The following is a 21,384-nucleotide window of genomic DNA, read 5'->3' on the forward strand; positions in this document are numbered from 1 at the left end:
ACCTGATTGAAACTGCATGAATTGTTAGTAAAAGTATAGATCTAGTTCAACTTTGTGTTAAATAAGGAAGTTAAAATCTTTATGCACTGATTCCATGTGGTCACTGAATTGACTCTTGCTTGTACTGATGTTGAGTAGATGGATATGAGATGAACATCTCATACACAGACATAATTTGGCGACTTTTAAACCCTCTTTCAGCTTTCTCTCGCCCCCCTCCCCAAATCTGTCTGATGAAGGGTCCTGACCTGAAATGTCCACATTCTTCACAGATACTGCCTCTTCCAGTTTTCCCTCCCCCACCACAATCAGTCTGAAGAAGGGTCCCAACCCAAAACGTCACCTATCAGTGTTCTCCAGAGATGCTGCCTGACCAGCTGAGTTACTTTAACCCGCCGAGTTACTTTAACCCGCCGAGTTACTTTAACCCGCCGAGTTACTTTAACCCGCCGAGTTACTCTAACCCGCCGAGTTACTTTAACCCGCTGTTACAGCAGCTGCGGTTCCTTGTGTTTTTGATGACTGAAGCAAAATGTCTTCCTTCAGAACAATCTGCTACTTGTCTTTCTTTAAATACAAATCAAATGCATACCCTCTAATTGATACATCTGAGAAATATACACAGATGCAGGCTCCACAAATAGACGTGTTCACCCACATCTGGTTTAAGACACCAAGTGCAATTTTACAAATAAATGGCCATTGGATACAAGCATTGCCTAAATTAAAACATTTTTGCATTGGGACAGGCCACAAATATGTTGTGTGGTGTGTTGAGCCAACTAAGCGAGTACATCACATGTGTGATAAATTTCAAGAAGTAAGCTGTACAGAGATGGGGGTGAAATAATGAGTGCGTTGTTTGTGGTGGAGCAATGGGCTTGGCTATTGGCTCAAGACCTTTCTATCAGAACCATGTGGTAGACAAGATGCCATGACTATCCTAAGCACAGCCAGCTGGCGTTCTGCATTGGAAGCGTCATCATCTATCCCAAGGTTCTGCCTAAAGAAGAAGTCTTGCACTTGAACGCAAGCTGAGAATTGCCTGAAGAAGGTCCCAACCTGAAATGCCACCTATCCGTGTTCTCCAGAGATGCTGCCTGACCTGCTGAGTTACTCCAACACTTTGTCTTTTACTGAGAATTGTCTGCATGCCTCACAGGATACAGTTTAGCAGAGTATCCTTTGTAATTGAGTCACCTGTCAATGGTTATTATAAATATCCTCACCTGAACAATGGTCACCAAAAAATGCCACTGAAACAGTACGTCAGGTTCAAACGTTGTCCAAGGAAAGGAGAAAAGAAAATGATGAAATGGCTGAGTTTAAAAGGGCGATTTGTAGACTCGGTCGAAATTGTATCACTACTAATATGAATATTTAGACAAAACGCAAGATATTTTAACTGTAAATTCATTAATTTTCCACGGAGAGGTTAACCGGTACCTGTAAATGTCCAGACTGCCTTTTACTGGCGTTGATTTCAACGACAGCTGATAAATAACAATTCAAGTATCACGCTGATTTCTATGTTACAGGTTATTGTTGTTTTATTGCGCTACGCCGTTTCTTAGCAACCCGGCTACGGCATAAATGATCTGACCACATTCTGCCCTTATCTTGTCTCCTGAGTGTGGTCACTTCCCAGGTTCTCTGCCCGATGCACCATATCGTAATCCCCGTTGATTCGATCATAAACACCTTGGACAAATTTATATCAAGCACCGCAGACGGCGATCTAACGACATTTTTAACGAGAATAATAAAAAGGCTTATTGTGTTCGGTTTACGATTGTACATGTTGAAAATAATCAGGAAAAATCCTTGTTCATCAGTTGACACATGTCGTGTTTCCCGTTCTTTAAATCGCCAAAGGGAGCCGTGCACCGTTGTCTCACAGAGAAACCGCGATCTATTTTGATGTACCAATTCCATGTGACCCTTGAATCGATTCGTGCGGGGACTAATGTTGAGCAGATGGGTTGTGGCTCAACAATTCGAGTGTTTGGGGACAACAGGTGGGGCCGGATCCTCGGGGACTGCCTTATTCCAGCTTCTCATTAGCAAGCTAAATAAATTACAACTAACAATGATTTGGGTTTCCCTTTAAACCCGTTTTCAACGTTAATGAAGTTATACGGGAGGCGTCAGTAGCCTTCTTGATCAATACTCTAATTTCTAGTACATGGTTAAATATATGCAGCCCTCCTCCGCCATTTTGCATAAAATAACATTTAATTTGAATTATAGACTGCTCAGATCGTAATTGTGTTTCGACAGTGCACAAATCGAGAGGGATCGGATGTGGTTGAGTGGTGCCTGGACAAACGCTAGAAGGCGCAGTGTGGCCACTCCTTGCCTTGGCGCAACCAGACTGCAAATCCCAGCCACTGTGATTTGTGTTTCGGGGATTTTCACCATTGCTCTCAGTGTGAGGTAAGAGTTTCTTAAAACAAGGGACCGCTTTCTTCTCATCACTGCCGACCCTCGCTGTTGTTCGGGGACACTCCGTGGTCTTCGCTTCTGTTCATTTTCTTCTACTCCTCCAGCCGACTCGCCCTAAAATGTTCATAGTCCGACGGCCGATGTTCTTGGCTCCTCCCGGCCCCTTGTCATTGGGATAATTTCCACCGAGGGCTTCGCAGCAGTTACGTTGAAATAGTTTATTCGCCGTTCGTGCACGTCTCGTTTGGCAAGAGTGGCTATCTGTGGCTCCAAGTTGTGGTCTGAAGGATCTGTCACCGGTGGCAATGCATTGAGCCGAGCCCATGTGTAACCTATTGTTGTTGGTATTGTGATGCTGCGGCCGGAGAGAGGAGGGCGCCTTTGAACAAAAGAGGACAAATGCAGAGACTTTTGGTCGAGCACAGCGTTCTCCTAAACACCACCACCTAACAGTTGACAGCCAGCGCTGAACATGGAGCTCACTCTGTAGCTGAAGTGGATGTAATTCTTTTGTATTTTCTGCATTGGGGGCGAACGATGAATTCCGCAGAAGGGACGGACGAGTGCGTCAACGATGGTGACATCGCGGCATTTTTCAAGACAGGTAAAGGGGGGATATGATTTGGGGAAGAGGTTAGGTGTTGTGAGGATGGGAGGGAGACGTGGTTTATGTCCTGCTTATTGTATGCAGCGGTCTCCCCACTGTATTACTATCGTGATTCGTGAGTAGGTGTCACCGCTGTCAGGCCGACTCGTCTGTAGTATTCATGCTTGTGAACATTAAACAATGAAACAAACGGTTTCAGGAAATCTGATGCAGCAGAATAAAATCTTGAGCAACGTGTGTCTGACAACAGTCATCCAGTTATGGAGCGTTTGATCTTTAATTATTCTGACATTTTTTTTTAAAGATAGTGGTGATTGATAACATTTATCACTCTAAAAGAAAAAAATACATTTGTGATGTCTTGTGAATACTACTAGTCAGCTGCGGGGCCGAGTCTCTGGAACCAGTCAATGGCGCTTTGTGCTTCCTAGAAAATCAAGATCGTATCGTTTGAATTTTTGACAAATTATTGTCTTGTGCAGAATCACGCGCTATGAAAAAATGCAACTGATTAATTATTATTTCTGAAAATATTCCGGTGCCAGAATTGAACTTGCTTTTCAAATAATAAAAGACATATGGATTTCGTTTTTATTCAAGCGAACTAAACAGCTGTAATTGTGACGAACGCCACGCCGTTTTTACTCATCCGAGATTAGCCATCGAGCTACACCTCAAACACCCAATACAACGTTCGCTCTACACCAGCCAGCGGTTTACCTCGGGAGAACTACGGCAGGCTCCGCCTTCATCACTCATTTGTGGATTTGCTGGAGTCTGAAAGAAACATTGCAATTTGTAATCAATAAAGGAAACGGTCACCTTTCAGTTGTGCCTCAGAGGACGATTGAAATACTAGAATCTATAGTAGCCCAATTATATTATCCACCTACAACATACATGTACGGACACTTCATAGTATGAGCCAACATTTCCTCCTGTCTGTCAACGACACTGGAACATAATTATGATGTCATCATAATTATAGGCAATAATTGTGGCATGCATAAATATATGTATCTGCACACACCCATTTATATATGCATAACCATTATGCATCATGTTATACTATTTTAGATGATGAAATTGTCTTCACCTATTTTTTAACCTAAAATACTCCCAATCCAGGTGCAAAGAGATTCTCCAACCTTGGAGTGGTGAAGGAATTTTAGTGCCATTCTCCTTTCACTACCCCTGCAGATGTTTAATAGTTTTTAAAAATCCTCTTGCATTTCACCGAGTTAATTAAAAAAAAAATATATAACATCAGTTCAAAATTTTGTGTGATGCTTCAAGCAAGTGCTTTTTTTTCCCTGTCTGGTGGTCCAGTGTCAGGTGTGAAAGCAGCAGGTCTGTTTTAATCCCTTTCATTCAGTGGAGATGGACGCACAGCTGCTGCTTGTTCCTTTGTGTTCAAATGGCTAAAGGTAACACACATTCAGGAGAGATTCAGGACTAGTCTTGTCATATTGCTTTATTCTTGACCACTTATGAAGAAACTTAAATTGAATTTTGTTCTCTAATTAAAGTGTGAAACTTTGAGTGTGCTCTTGTCCTTGCTCAAGGTTCATTGGCACGGACTGTGACCTAAACTGCTAGTCATGTTTGAGATCTTCTGCCACCCTCAGTGAACAATCAACTATTCATTACTTGAGTACAAGTTTGGTTGCATTTGCTGCGTCACTAATCAGATATTATTAGCAATGGGTGAACATGAAACTAGTAGTGATGTTTGGCAATTAGTATTAAAGTGGTAGAATGGCTCAGAAAAACGCAACAAGATCTCTATCTTTGCTAGATGCTATGACAATGAACACAAATTGAAGTCATTAATGATTTCCTAGTCTTATTTTATTTGACAAATGTTCAAAATAATTATATCCATCGCTAAGGCTGAAAATTAGGCAAAATTTTAAAAGTACAATGAAAATACATATTATTATTGTGGGATTATGACCTTGGGGAATAATGATCAGACACAGATATTGACAGAAGTTTGGTACATTGCAATAGTCCCACGTGATTGCAGTTGACTAAATCAAATGGGTATCCTGGTGCCTCTTATAAATGATTTTAATAATCAAAAATAACTTTAGTAACTTCATTCATTGTTATAGAGTAACAATGTCTTGTAATGTTCATCATTATATGCTTACTCAGTTTTGTTTAAGTAAACATATATAACTATTCAAAATGATCTCAAGCAATCAAAGTTTAAAATTATGACTTGTATTCCCATCTTAAAAATGCTAAAAATATAATATACAATTTTAGCATTGCATTTAGTTACTGACGAGCATAGCATATTCTTTCACTTACTCAGCAGTATAATACCATAAATATTAATTCCCTGCCAATTATGGACACTTCTTAACACTAATGTAACACTTATTTTCTGTACTTTCCATTTTATCCGTGTTCTGAGCCACATTTATGTCATGTTATGTGTCAAGTTATTTGCAACTCTATTTCCAAAGCTCCATCCTTAACATGCTCAATTCTCATTTGGATTAATCAACCAATGTGCATGCCTTACTGGTTCTGGCTTGCTAGGTGGTGCTCTGATCATCTCCAGCTTTAATTCCCAACATTGCCTGTCTTCTATTGGGGCTGACTCTGTGTGTTTGTTCAAAGTATTCAGTCATTTTGCCTGTCGGCCTCTACAGTTGTGGAAAATGGGGCACATTATTTGCCCTCACCACTGCTGATTTAATGCTATCAAAGTTACTGCTCCCAAATTGATATACTTTTTAAGGTTGTTAGGTTTCCTTATTGGAGTTTAATGCTGCTTTTTGACCTTTGGACCCAGCCTGTCATACTCCTGCTGCTCTTGATTTGGTGACTGGTACTTTGTAAATGTTGCCAGGTTCTCAGTTGAGCCTGTAATTAGTAACTTCACCACATGAAGCTTCTGGCCTCAGCTGTCTGTACACTTCTTGGCTATCTTACCTCCACACTCTCAGTCCTGGTTCACTTATCACATATACAGATGTACAGTGAAATTATTTTTTTGCATGCTGCCATTGCAGGGTCACAACCCAAGACATCAACCATCGCTCTGTCTCCCATAGATGTTGCTCAATCTGCTGAGTTCTTCCGGCAGTTCTTTGCTCCAGATTCCTGCATCTGCAGCTTCTTGTGTCTCCATTTTACGACTTCACTGAAAGTTCTCTTCAAGGCATGCTGACTTTGAAGAAGTTCTCCTCTTCTCTTTGAGGGGAGTTCTGTGAATTACCATCTCATTCTTCTCCCACTATTGTTTCCACTGCTCTTTGACACCATTCCCATCAAGACTTTATATGTTGTCATCATATCCCATGTGGTTTCCAGCTCTGTTTTCAGACCTCCATGTTCAATCCCAGCCAGGATCTCGAAGATGTACAGTCATGATCTATTCAGCACTTCTCCCAATGGTTTTTCTTCTGCATCCATTGATTTCTCTCCCTCTCTCTCTTTTTCTCTCCCCCTCCCCGTCTCCTCTTTAAACATAGAGATACAAGACTGCAGATGCTGAAACATTATAATTTTACCTACCTCTACCCTTTCCTCTGGCAGTTCATTTCATTGACCCACAACCCACTATGTAAAAAAAACTTGCCTCTCAAATTTCCTTTAAATCTTTCCCTTCTCACTTTAAATTTACATCTCTAGTTTTGGACACCCTTATGCTGGGAAAAAAGTTTTTTACCATTCATCCCATCAACAACCTCCCCCTCCCCCTCCCCCTCCCCCTCTCTTGCTCCAGGGAAAAATGTCTCAGCCAATCCAATCTGTCAATGTAAGTCAAGCTCACCGATCCTGGTAGCTGGCTCAATCTATCCTTCATCCCCCCCCACCTCACCTGGTTCTACCTATCACCGACCAGCCCCTGCCACACCCCTCCCACTCACTTCCTACGGGCTATCTTCCCTCTACAATCTCAGCAATGATGTAGGGTGGTGACCCAAAACCTCAATAGGTGCTGCTTTACCATCAAGTCAAGTTTATTTGTCACATACATATACAAGATGTGCAGTGAAATGAAAGTGGCCACGCCTGCAGATTGTGCTAAACTACAAAACAGAATAGATTTATTTTTTTTAACACAAAAAAAAAATTAATACAGTAAATTAAATTAGTCCCTGGTAATATGAGAGTTAACAGTCCTGATGCTGGTGGCCTGTGGGAAGAAACTCCGTCTCATCTTCTCTGTTTTCACAAGTTCTTCTCAAGTTCTTCCATCAGTTTATTTATTGGTTCACATCCTCAGCACCACTACTGTTTTGAATTCATACCATGTTCCAATTTTGCTGATCACACCTCTCTTGTGTAGTCTTTTTGTTGCATAATTTCTGTTTACTTATATATTTTAATCAAATTGTTGTGCATTCTGATTTTATGCCCGCTATACCTAAACTAAACTAACATTTTTTGTAATAAGTGAACCAAATGTGAGAACATTAAATACCATGTTGCTTTGAAATACATCAATAGGACATAAATACTCAAGCTTAATAAAATGTATCTGGTGTCAAACCTATTGTAAGAGTTTCACAGATTAGAGCAATAACAGTGTTGTTGCAAAGATGGATGCTCAACTTGGCGAGGACACAAGGAAAAACTGTCGTGATCTTTCTTGAAATAGTTTCATGGCATTACTTAGGTCCACAGTAAAGGACAAATGAGGTCTTGGTTTAATGCATCAGCATTGAATGCTAGCCAAGAATTTGCACTAAGTTCTTTTGATTTTGATTTGAACTCTATGTTCTAGCTTAGTTAGAAAGTTGGCTAACACAAGGCCTTTTAATTCATCAAATGTGTAAGGAAAACAATCCTCCACTTTTTCATTGTTACGTGTAAGATGTTGGAAAATAATTATATATGCATAAAGTCTGTGCAGAAAATTATTACCATTGACGGTATACTGTATACAAGTAGACCTACAATATGATCAGACATGACTTCATATTTGCCTACATCATATGTCATAAATTTCAACCATAAGGGAGACACAGAAATAATTTCTCTTGGTGAAAGACATTAAAACTTCGAGTGAATCAGCCCATAGCATTTGTATTTACTTTCTAGACGATAATTTAAGAGCAGCCTGGGACCAGATCAGCTGTCATGATTTTAATGAGCAACTGGCTCATTTGAGAAAATTAGAGGAACATAAATGACAGCATTGCCACACAGTGCTTTTAATAATGTTGTAAAATTAAATTATTTATATATATTTCATTATATTCAATATGTATTACCAAAATAAAGATTAATATATACCAATAATATTTAATTGAACTCTAAGTTATATATAAATTGGTGGTGCAATTTGACTCCTTTACCAAATGAGACTTCAGATCTGAATCAAATTCAGACTTAAATTTACGTTTGAAACTGGGGTGAATGGAACTATAAAACCGAACTTCAGTTTCTTGAAAGTAGTTCTTATTTCATTCAGTAGGTAAATGAGTGATTCTGACATGTGTATGGCAAAGTAGTAAATGGCAAATTTAATAACCTGCATGCAGATACTGGATACTGAAAATTATTTACTTTCTATTTCGGTTAACCCCACTTACAGTTATGTTTCAAAAAGCAACTATATTACTATTACTTTTAAATTCATTGATCTCATTATATTGCTTGGAAGGAAACAGTGGGCCGGTGCAGTGGTAGAGTTATTGCCTTGCAGCTCCAGATACCTGGGTTCAATCCTTACTACGGGTGATGTCTGTACGGAGTTTGTATGTTCGCCCTGTGATCCCGTGGGGTTTTTCTGGATGCTCCATTTCCTCCATACAGGGTTGGAGTTGAATTGGCTTCTGTAAATTGTTCATAGTGTGTAAGATCGTGCTAGTGTACGGGGTGTTTGCTAGTTAGCATGGGCCGAAGGGCCTGTTTCTGTGCTGTAATCACTAAAGTCTAAAGTCTAAGGAAAGCACAATTGTTTAGGAAAAATGTTTTGTGTATCTTTGTCTTGTTCCCTTTGCTATAAACTTTGAACATTGTGAATCTCAAAAGCTAGATTGAGAAATTGGTAACCTAAATTGGTATGCAAAAATGAGGATTCTTGTGCAGTAAAGACTTTTATTGAGCAGAAGCAAGGAACTGAAGATGCTGGTTAATACACAACAGGACACGAAGTACTGGAGTATCTCAGCAGGCCAGACAGCATCTCTGGAGAACATGGATATGTGATGTGTCAAGTCGAGGCACTTCTTCAGACCCAGGCAAACCTTGAGATTTCGCAGTGGAGCAATCACAATGTAGAAACCATGAACTGCCGATGCTGGCTAATGCACAAGTGCTGGAGTAACTCAGCAGGTCAGGCAGCATCTCTGGAGAGTGTGGATAGGTGGCTTTTTGGGTCGAGACTCTTCTTCAGACTGACACCCTTCTCTAGACTTCAGTCCTAAGATTTTCATTGAGTTTATTTGCAGCCAACAGTATTTTGAGTACTGTTTGTTGAACTGCTAAACTACTGAATTTATAGTGTTTGGATTGTGGCTGCAGTCTGTAAGACAATCAAAATAATATTTGAGTTTTTCTGGCTTTTTAATACCCCCTCTTTAGTACTGTAAGATAATACCATCAACAGGTGTGGTTGCCATTTGTAGCGAAATGGTGTCCCCGAGTGGTGGTAGTCTCACAGCTGTTGTGACCTTCTGGTGAGGAAGTTGTTAAAAATAACTAGTGTTCTGCTTTTATCAATTATATTTCCACTATTGTTGGAGACCATCAGAAAATACGAACCAGTATATTAGTTATGTAATCTTGGGTTCTTAGCAAAATTGTTTTCTCCAATATTTTGAATTGTTTCAATACGTATTCTACTCCTCTTCACTCTTCAGGCTAAAAATGTAAAATAAACCTTTAAGCTAAACGGCAGATGGTTATTCCTCTTTCTGGCACTCTACTCCTGCAAGATTTAATGATTTCAGAAGAGGAGTCACATGAAGAAAATCAGAAGGAAAACTGGAAGAAAAAAAGCAAATTTTGGAGCATTTTACAATGATGACTGGTGCATTTGCTTCAGATGTCGATGCAAAATGAAAAAACCTAGTCTCTGTAGTAATTATGAAATGGGTACCAGGAATGAGCAGCAATGATGTGAACATGACCCCTCAGCTTTTTGCAATGCTTCAGATCAATATACTTTTGCATAAAGCTAGGTGTTCTCTAAATAATTTAATGGATATTTACAGTAAAATTAAATAAATTTTTCTATGCAAAAAGGAAAGTACTATTTATAAACAATTGAAGGGGCATGAGAGAGTTCTATGAAACAGTAGTATGAAATACCAGGCAACGTACACAACTTCAAATATACCACTCAGATATTTGAGGCAGAAACTGCAATTCACTGGCCTATTTAGTCTGGGACTGCCTTACAAAATTAATTTTTTACAATGATAAAAACTAGTTACCTGGCTTTATGGACAAATTGGACACTATTGGCCTATGTTATCCCCTTTGCTAAAGAATTGGATTTTTTGGCAGTTAATATCAAAGTGTGCTGATGGTTAGAATAATGACCACTCTTTAGTAAAAAGTAAGGCATAAGCTGCATGGAATGTGATTTTATTCAAATCCAGGAAATCACCTGCTGTATTGAGAGAGCAGGATGATTGCTGGTATCAGAATGAAGGTTATGGTTAATGGATCAAATTTTCCACTTTTATTCTGTATTGCGTATAAAGGCTATACGTAGAGATTGAACAAACTTGAAAGGACACAAAGTACTGGAGTAACTCAGTGGGTCAGCAGCACCTCTGGAGAACATATGTAGATGACCTTTTGGTTCGAAATCCTTCGGATTTCAATCGTTTTTGAACGTATTGTTTTCTTTCGAGTGCAGGAGGCTGAGGAGAGACCTGATAGAGGTTATAACATTATGATAGGTGTGCATAGGGTAGATAGTCTTTTTTGCAGGGTAAAAATGTCAAATACTATAAGGCATAATTTTACGGTGAGAGAGGATAAGTTTAAAGGAGACGTGTGGGACAAAGTCTTACACAAAACGGTAGGTGACTAGAACACTGCCAGGAGTGATGGTGGAGACAGATACAATAGTAATGTTTCAGAGACTTTTTCACAGGCACATGAACATGTCGGGAATGGAGGGCTATGGATCATCTGGAGGCAGATGGGGTTTAATTTAGCATCGAGGTCAGCACAGAAATTGTGGGCTGAGGGGCCTATTCTTGTGCTCTACTGATCTATGATCTAGAACTCATTTGTGTGAAGAAAAGGCATGTTGCAATGGTTGCCATTACAAGTGCTATGCTAAGATGCCCATGGAGGTGTATGCTATTCAGCCACACACTAACTGGATTTTCAGAAGGAGAGACACAGAGGGCTGTACAAAATATTTTGGATGTTGTAAAATAAATATTCTAGTTTCAAAGATTTTAGTTTCAAAGACGTGTGGGTTTGTGGGTTAATTGGCCTCTGTAAATTGCCCTTGGTGTGTGGGATAACAAAAACTAGTGTGTACAGGTGATCTATAGTATGGACCGAAGGACCTGTTTCCATGCTGTATCTCTGACCTAAACCCAAAGCTTCCCAAGCAGCTGGGCACTTTAGGGAAAATGAGAATGTGAACCTGATACAATTACATTTTTGTCATTTGGAGAAGACCTGGGGCAAACATCATGTCTTTGCCTCCTTTATCTGTCCATAATGACAAGAACATCGCGGTCCTAACTGCTGCAGGATGTAAAACCAATCCTTTAAGATAGATAAATCTTTTTTCAGCTTCTTTATTTTTAAAACAACGCATTCATTATTTGGTTGTAGTGGATATGAAAGTGAAAATAACATAGTAATACTTCATATTTGATTATTTCTGTTCCTTTCTAGAATTATTCAAACTGAAACTTACCCATATTGAATTTTATTTTATTAATAGACAGCCAGACGTTTACTGCCCACATGGCAGTGATTTCCATGTTCTTGTTTTAGTTATTGTTCAATTCTATTTAGGAAATGTCAGGTTGTACCATTTGATGTAGGATGTGACCTTTTACTCTAAGCCTTATTAATGATTTTTCCTGACATTTATTGTGATAATTTACAAAAAATCCTTGCTGTGGTTTAGAGTATAAAGAATAGCGTGGGGCTTTATTGTTTTAAGACAAAAATTGTCTGTTTGTAACTGTGGCCCTGGCATCTATTTGGATCTCGCACGATGGTGGCTGTGGAAAGGTTATTCCCACTGTTTTTTTCACAATTGGCAATCTGTATCTTGCAGAGTATCATTGGCTCAGAACAATGTTGCTGAGAACCTGTCTGACAGATTGAACAATAGTTGGGTGATAGACTGCCCATGGTCATTGCCTGATAGTAAGTATGTTCTATCAGTAGGTAATACAGCAATGGCAGATGGCTAATTGGATATGATAAACCAGTACGGCTGCAGGGATGGTAAAAGGAGCATTAAGAGGATTATCTAATCATGGCAAAAAATAAATGTTTCTGAAAAGCAATTCATTTTATCTTGCTCTGCAGTTCGCCTTTTTTTTTTTGTGAGAGTGAAACCAATGTTAATTAATGCAAATTTAGAAAATCCAAATATTGGGTTTCTCTCTTTCCCACTATTCAACTTGTTATGTAGCCCAAGTACTCCCATAGATCCTGTTTAGGACTTGAAATACCAATGTGGTGTCAGGTCCTGTTCAGCTAAGCTGGCAAGTTATTTTAGAATTTTCTGCCAGTTAATTGAGCTAAAAAGATTGTGCAGTTTTGTACTCTCATTGCTTTTCCAAGGACTGAATAATACTGCACAATGGATCTCAGTGATTAGAAGCCTCTGTTTTCCATTGACACAATATATGAAAAAAGTTTTTGAATTGAAAAGACACGAGACCGAGTGGACCCGTTTGGCCCAAACCTCTCCTGCATTGGTCCAGCACCCTCTCCCCCACTCCACCCCCCCCCCTCAATCCCCCAAACCTCTCCTGCATTGGTGTAGCACCCTCCCCTCCCACACTCCATCCTCCCTCAACCCCCTTATCTTCCCCTCCCCCCCCTGCCGTTTGCAAGTCGCAAAGTCAAAATATCATAAGTGGAAGCATTGTAAGTCGGGGAGCATCCTGCGGGCCCGGCAACCCTCCCGCAACTGATGATCACTTACCTCGGCCCCGTGCGGCCAACGCTGCAGCCAGAGCGTGCAGTGGACCTGAAGCCTCTCCTGCAGCTTGGCGGCTAATGGCGGCAACGGCCATCTTGTTGGTCCCTCTGCCGCCGCGCTGCAGCACGGGAGAAAGGTCAGGCGTGGGGCACACCGGAACAGGTGCTGATCCTCCCGGCGGGGGGTGGAGGGAGGGTGGCGCATTTATTAAAGTCAGCGGCAGCTCGTCTGCTCAGCAGCCCCCTCCCCCCCACATTGGCCGCCACTCCCGTCACACTGGCGGGTCCTGCCCCCGGCGGCCATCGTGCCCCCCCCTCCCTCATTGGTTGCCACTCCCGTCACTCGGGCAGGTCCCATTGTGACGTTGAACGCTGAAGATGGCCAGAGTAAGATGAAAAGGTAATTTTTAAACTTTAAAATGTCTATAAATTAAAAAAAATAAGACCAATTTGAATGAAACTTGGGTACTACAGACCCCAGGACAATGATGAGTAAGGTGGGCCTAAAATTGCCACGCTATCGTGTGATGGGGGCACAAAGATAAGGCACAAACATACAAACAAACGTAGAGTTTTAGCAATATAATATAATATATATAGATGACATGTCATTTTGTACTTATTTGATTTATCTTTGCTTTTATGATGTGATTAAGCTAACCATCATTAGCATATTTGTATACACTGAATCGATTTAACCCTTTGAGGATTATATATACCCTTTTGATCTCAAGTAAAGATCTCTTTAATGCTGGAACCGTATTTGTTTCTCTGAATTTTATTTATAACTGGAGATCAAGAATTTAACATTATAATTTTCCATTGTTCTTCTGAATAGGCATTCTACGAGCACAATAAAAAAATAGCAGATAAAGCACAGAATAAAAAATAACAGATAAAGCACAGAATTTTACAATGAACAAAACATACTTTGTGCTTCCGTAGATAAGCACCACTACAATTAATTCACCACTCCAGTCAAGAGTGTTTTATTGTCATATGTCCTGAAATGAAACAATGAAACAATGAAATTCTTACTTGCAGCAGAGGCATGACAGGTTTGTAAACATAGTACTCAATAAATATAATGAACAAGGGTTTGTAAACATAGTACTCAATAAATATAATGAACAAACAAACCAAAAAGTTCAATGTAGTGCAAAAAAAAAAGAAACAAAACCCAAATCCTTAGTGCAACCCAAGCAGTTTGTAGTTTTGGAGTTTAGTTTTAGTTTGCAGTGTTCAATAGCCAGATAATTGTTGTGAGGAAGCTATTCCTGAACTTGGATGTTGCAGTTTTCAGACTCGTAAACCTTCTTCCTGATAGTAGGAATGAAATGACAGCATTGCCAGACTGGTGTGGGTCCTTGATGTTGCCTGCCTTTTCTGGGACAGCATCTCTTACAGATCCCTTCGATGGTGGGAAGATCAGAGCCTTTGATGGACCTGTTTATTGCAAAGCCCCATAAACAGAACTACATCACCAGCTTGTTTTGTTTGATTTAAAAGATTGTTCTTTCCCTCAATATTGTAGTTTGCATGTACTATTGTTGTCAAAGTTGTTAATTATAAATGAAACTTTCTGAGTTTTGCATTTAATGAGCTCTATGAGTTCACCTTATTCTTTGATTTCATATCATCATATCATGTATCTACAGCCGGAAACAGGCCTTTTCGGCCCTCCAAGTCCGTGCCGCCCAGCGATCCCCGCACATTAACACTATCCTACACCCACTAGGGACAATTTTTACATTTACCCAGCCAATTAACCTACATACCTGTACGTCTTTGGAGTGTGGGAGGAAACCGAAGATCTCGGAGAAAACCCACGCAGGTCACGGGGAGAACGTACAAACTCCTTACAGTGCAGCACCCGTAGTCAGGATCGAACCTGTGTCTCCGGCGCTGCATTCGCTGTAAAGCAGCAACTCTACCGCTGCGCCACCGTGCCGCCCCATTTTATGATTTGAATTATTTGAAACTGGTAGATCTTTTTAAAATCGTATTACAATTGTTTTCAATAGGACTTCAGACACAAGTATTGAGTGGTCTTTTCCTGTAGTAGTTTTTTTAGTGATATTTTTACCTTCAGGCTTCACTGAACCACTGAATGTCACCACATGACATTTTGATTTTGGTCAGCACTGACAGGAGCTGGGATTGATTCTGAGAGATGGCCATTACTACCCGTTGGAGTGATATAATTTGCTATTTCCTGATGAACTGCATAAATAGCACTACATAAATGGAATGAATTGAATTTTCAGAACTCTGGTATCAATGCTAAAGGCAATGAGCGGTCAAGTCTACGGCCCATCGTCTACTCCGCCATTTCATCATGGCTGATCTATCTCTCCCTCCAAAAAACATTCTCCTGCCTTCTCCCCATAACGTCTGACACCTGTACTAATCAAGAATCTATCTATCTCTGCCTTAAAAATATCCACTGACTTGGCCTTCACAGCCTTTTGTGGTAAAGAATTCCACAGATTGGCTGCCCTCTGACTAAAGAAATTTCTCCTCGTCTCTTTCCTAAAAGAACGTCCTTTAATTCTGAGGCTATGACCTCTAGTCCTAGACACTCCCACTAGTGAAAACATCCTCTCCACATCCACACTATCCAAGCCTTTCACTATTCTGTATGTTTCAATGAGATCCCCCCTCAGTCTTCTAAACTCCAGCGAGTAAAGGCCCAGTGCCGACAAACACTCATCATATTGAGCGCCATGCTCAACAATTGCTAGAGCTTGTTGAATTTCTTCAGCTGTAAGCTCTGAGACCTCGTGTTGTGAGGTCAGTGACTGCTTACCCGAGTTGATCCGATAAGACAGGTGATTGCTGCATCTATTTGATATTTTTCTGATGAAATTGTTGATGCCATTAGGTCCTACATTATTTCATATTAAAGGCATTATATCTAAATATGTGCTGCAATGCTGACAAGGTGGATACATTCACAACACAATGGTTATAAATGAGTCTAATTTAATTGCCATTGCAAAAATAGTGTTTAGTTTTTTTTGTTTAGTTTGTTATTGTCACATGTACCGAGGTACAGTGAAAAGCTTTTGTTTGCATGCTATGCAGACAAAGAAAAGACTATGTGAATGCAATCAAGCCATCCACAGTAAATGACTAATGGAGAAAGGGTACAATATTTAGTGCAAGATAAAGATAAAGCTGCAGTGTGACTGCAACTGGGAACTATATATTGCCGGATATTTGACAGTTAGGAAGGAAAGACAGAAAGGAAAAGGAGGTGAAGTCATTCGTTAATAAAATAAGATATTCAAGTAGTTTGGAAGGATTGTGGCTCAGCAGATTTGATTTGGATGAAACCAAAATGTAACATGTGGGTATGGGCAGAAAACATTAATGGAAGTTGTTTACATGCCTCTTAACAGCAATAATGCAGTTCACAAGAAAATGCCGAAATAAAGCAGTTGCAGATAACAACAGTGGTCACGAAGAATGTTAGTCTACAAATGGACTGGGCAAATCAAACTAGTATTATCAGTGAATGGGACAAATACCTGAAAAGTATACAAGATAGATTTGTACATCAATATATTGAGAAACTGCTTTGGGAGCAAGTTATTTTAGACCCAATATAGTGCAACAGAAAGTGGTTCAATTAATAACCAAGTTGTAAAAGGGTCATCTGAGAGAGTGATATTAGTATGTTTGATGTTTGAAAGTGGTGTACTTCCGTCGGCATGAGAGGCCGTGGACAGGTAATGGCTAGCACTTAAAGAAATAATGCATGATTCGCAACAAATATGCATTCCTTAAAGGTAAAAAGGTACAACAGTAAAAGTGGTCGAACTATAGATTATAGGAGAAATTGCAGATCGTTTTTATATAAAATAAAAGGCTTTTAAAGTTATTGGAGAAATCAAAGCCGGTGGATTGGGAGTACTTCTTTTAAAATCCAGCAAAGAATGACCAGGACTGATAAAGAAAGGAAACATAGATTGTGAGAGTAAATGGGTGAGAAAGGTAAATACTAGCAAAAAAAGAGCTCTGTGGGTTTGTAAACAGTTGGCCAGGACAAATGTGCATCCTTTAAAAAGACAGTAGAACTTGGAATTGGAAATCAGAAATTGCCAGTGAAGATAAATACTGTGTGCGAATCTTCACTCAAGAAAGCCTTCCAGAAATACTGGAAAACAAGGATCCTGTACAGAAAAAGTAAAATAAATTGGTATTGATAAACCAAAACTGCACACAATACTCCAGGTGTGGTCTCACCAGGGCCCTATACAACTGCAGAAGGACCTCTTTGCTCCTACACTCAAATCCTCTCGTTATGAAGGCCAACATGCCATTAGCTTTCTTCATTGCCTGCTGTACCTACACGCTTACTTTCAGTGACTGGTGTATAATGACACCAAGGTCTCATTGCACTCCCCCCTTTACCTAATCTGACACCATTGAGATAATAATCTGCCTCCTTGTTTTTACCGCCATAGTGGATAACCTCACATTTATCTACATTACACTGCATCTGCCATGCATCTGCCCACTCACTCAACCTGTCCAAATCACCCTGCAACCTCCTAACATCTTCTTTGCAGTTCACACTGCCACCCAGCTTTGTGTCATTTGCAAACTTGCTAGTGTTACTTCTAATTCCATCATCCAAATCATTAATATATATTGTAAATAGTTGCGGCCCCAGCACCGAGCCTTGCTGCCGCAAGGCTCGGTGCTGGGGCCGCAACTATTTACAATATATATTAATGATTTGGATGATGGAATTAGAAGTAACACTCTCCACTGCCTGCCTTTCTGAAAAGGACCCGTTTATTCCTACTCTTTGCTTCCTGTCTGCCAACCAATTCTGTATCAATGTCAATACCCTACCCCCAATACTATGTGCTCTAATTTTGCTCACCAACCTCCCGTGTGGGACCTTATCAAAGGCTTCCTGAAAGTCTAGATACACTACATCCACTGGCTCTCCTTCATCCATTTTACGTGTCACATGCTTCAAAAATTCCAGAAGATTAGTCAAGCAGGATTTCCCCTTCATAAATCCATGTTGACTTGGACCAATTATTTTACTGCTATCCAAATGTGCCATTATTACCTCTTTAATAATTGACTCCAGCATCTTCCCCACCACCGATGTCGGGTCTATAATTCCCTGTTTTCTCTCTCTCGCTCCTTTCTTGAAAAGTGAGATAACATTAGTTACCCTCCAATCCACAGGAACTGAATCTATTGAACATTGGAAAATGATCACCAATGTGTCCACAATTTCTAGAGCCACCTCCTTGAGTACCCTGGGATGCAGATCATCAGGCCCTGGGGATTTATCAGCCTTCAGTCCCATCAGTCTACAGCAATACTATTTCTTGCCTAATGCAAATTTCTTCCAGCACCTCTCTCTCCCTAGATCCTCTGTCCTCTAGTTCACCTGGGAGATTGTTTGTGTCTTCCTTGGTAAAGACAGATCCGAAGTACCTGTTCAACTCTTCTGTCATTTCCTTGTTCTCTTTCTCTTAATCTTTTTTTCTTAATCTTTTTCTCTTAACATACCTAAAGAAGCTTTTACTGTCCTTTATATTCTTGGTCAGCTTCGCTTTGTACCTCATCTTTTCAGCCCTTATTGCCCTTTTTGCCACCTTCTGTTGTCCTTTGAAAGTTGCCCAATCCTCTGGCTTCCCGCTACTCTTTGCTATGTTATACATCTTTTCTTTTAGTTTTATTCCATCTCTAACTTCCCTTGTTAGCCACAGTTGCCTCTTACTCCCCTTAGAATCTTTCTTCCTCTTTGGAATGATCCTGCATCTTCTGGATTATGCCCAGAAATTCCTGCCATTGCTGTTCCACCGTCATTCCTGCTAGGATCCTTTTCCATTCGACCTTGGCCAGCTCCTCTCTCATGCCTTCATAGTCCCCTTTGTTCAACAGCAACACTGACGTTCCTGGTTTACGTGACTCACATGGTGCAGCGCAATCAGTGCATGGGCATATTCATCTATGAACATATTCATCGATGTCATCAATTTGACTGAGGGACTAAATGTATTATTTTCTAGTTTGCCGACAAAACTAAACATCGTCAGACAGTGAGTTGTGACGGAGATGCAGTAGGTTTCAAGTGGAAGTAGATAAGGGGCTTGAGTTAGATAAAAAAATAGCAAATGGAGCACAATATGGAAATGTGTGAGGTTATCTACTCTGATCACAGACAGACAAATTTCACGTGGCCTTCTAGTTGCATTGCCTTGTAGAAAGGGAAAGGTATGAAGCCTATGACCACTAGAGCTTAATTAGCTCAGGAGAACACCAGAAACTAGGAGCAGGAGTAGGCCACCAGCCCTTTGAACCTGCCCTGCCATTTAATACGATCATGGCTGATTTATGCTGACCTCAATTGCTGTGCTGTTTCTCCATACCTCCCTATTCCTCAATCTATCTAATATTTATCCAAATGTACTTTAAATACTTATAATGATCCAGCTTCCATCACCCACTGGGGCACAGAATTCCAGAGATTGATCACTCCCTGCATGAAGACATAAATGGACAGCTCCTTCTCTTGTACTTAGGTTTACGTCACTTCCAGTCGTGAAAACCTCCCAACATCCACCCTGCCAAACCTTTTTAGAATATTATATAGTTGAATAAGGTCACGCTCATTCATAAACCAAGGAATGCAGGCCACACCACTTAGTCATTCTTGGTACAACAAGCCTCTTATCTCAGGAATTAGCCTAGTGAATCTCCTTCGCTCTGCTTCTGATGTAACTCTTTTTTTAGATAAGGGGACCATAACTTCATAACATTGCTGTTGATGGACATTTTGGCAATGGGTAGAAGAGTTCATGGAGGCTTGTATTCTTAAAAATGTCTACAATTAATTCATCAGGGTATTGTTTTCCCCCACAAAAACGGAGTTGCTCAGAAAGGGTTACACATTTATCAGAGATAAATCATATTTAACTAATCTGTAAGAGTTCTTAGAAGTTGATGTAGTAAAGTGGATAAGAGGGTTCTCGTGGATGGAGTATACATGGATTTTTAGGCTTTTCATAGGATCCCACACAGAAGGAAGCCCTAATTACTATATGAAGTTATGAAGTATTCTCTTTAAATAACCCCTTACAACATTCAAAAGGAATAGGTATTCAGCTTTTTCAAGCCATTTCTGTCATTTAGCGAGATAATGTCATTTCCATCCACCTATCTTGACTCCAATTGTTGAAAAAATCTTTCATTTAATGCTTCGGAAAAAAACTGCAGATGCTGGTATAAATCGAAGGTAGACACAAAATGTTGGAGTAACTCAGCAGGTCAGGCAGCATCTCGGGAGAGAAGGAAGGGGCGACGTTTCGAGTCGACTCATCTGAAGAAGGGTCTCAACCCCAAACATTGCCGATTCCTTTTCTCCCGAGATGCTGCCTGACCCGTTGAGTTACTCCAGCATTTTGTGTCTGCCTTTCATTTAATGCTGCTGTTTTCTGCACTGTGCATGAGAAAATTGTTTTTTTACACCAATGTTCAATGTAATAATGCATTTTTCAGTTTGCATAGTGCTACCCTGAAAATTAAAACAGGCATATCCTATTGTGATTTGTGTATGCACAAATGATCCATTTTCACCATTGAACAGGCATGTATTGATGATAATTCTTATGATTGGATTGTTGCTGAGAGTAATTGCATAATATTGCCCTAAACTGGACGTGAATTGGTCAGTAACAACAGAGTTTTTAATAGTATTTTTGTACGGTGCAGCAACAAGGTTTAAAGAGTTACTCACACTTGAGAATGATTACAAATTGTGTTCTATTGACCACGGAGACTTTGAATGTAGATCACTGCTTGTAGACAACTAAAATGCCTTACCGTGAGTACTTATGTTGTGGTTCTGCTGGAACTGCAAGATGGGGATTGCAGCCAAGGTACATGAGTTCCTGAGGAGGAGGGATGGAAGGCATCAGAGGGTCCTATGCTCTTATTTTGACTTCTCTAAGGACCAATTAGTCAGTAGTGATGGAAATCTGCATCTTCTGCAGACACAGCTTCAAGTATATAACCATACCTGGACTGTTCAAGATAAATTTAACCTCGAACCCCCTCGCCTGCAGAATGTTCCAAGCAGTAACAATGGATCAATGCCTCTTCTCATAGCTTTATGGTCATTGTTGGATTCAGGACGCGTTGGGAAAGGGAGTTCCTCTGCATTTTATTCAGCAGAGTATGTG

The 21,384-nt window shown here is 40.1% G+C and overlaps 2 protein-coding genes across 5 annotated transcripts in view; one reads left to right on the forward strand and one right to left on the reverse strand.

The window, feature by feature from the left end:
• Positions 1 to 1,899, reverse strand: part of LOC144596288 (ropporin-1-like) — a 28,217-nt gene extending 26,318 nt beyond the window's left edge. The window contains exons 1-2 of one of the 4 annotated variants that reach the window (XM_078404521.1): positions 1,791 to 1,899; positions 1,230 to 1,256 (exon numbers count right to left, since the gene is read on the reverse strand). In XM_078404521.1, the coding sequence (XP_078260647.1) occupies positions 1,230 to 1,256; positions 1,791 to 1,800 (37 nt within the window). In that variant the 5' untranslated portion in view covers positions 1,801 to 1,899. Of the gene's footprint in view, positions 1 to 1,229; positions 1,257 to 1,446 lie in introns of all 4 variants that reach the window. The other 3 variants (XM_078404524.1, XM_078404522.1, XM_078404523.1) reach the window with 3 other exon arrangements.
• Positions 1,900 to 2,264: 365 nt separating this feature from the next.
• Positions 2,265 to 21,384, forward strand: part of LOC144595940 (kalirin) — a 351,636-nt gene continuing 332,516 nt past the window's right edge. Inside the window, exon 1 of the mRNA XM_078403892.1 lies at positions 2,265 to 3,049. Within this exon, the coding sequence (XP_078260018.1) occupies positions 2,983 to 3,049 (67 nt within the window). The 5' untranslated portion in view covers positions 2,265 to 2,982. The remainder of the gene's footprint in view (positions 3,050 to 21,384) is intronic.

This window comes from Rhinoraja longicauda, chromosome 8, assembly GCF_053455715.1.
Source record: "Rhinoraja longicauda isolate Sanriku21f chromosome 8, sRhiLon1.1, whole genome shotgun sequence".
Classification (NCBI taxonomy): Eukaryota; Metazoa; Chordata; class Chondrichthyes; order Rajiformes; family Arhynchobatidae; genus Rhinoraja; species Rhinoraja longicauda.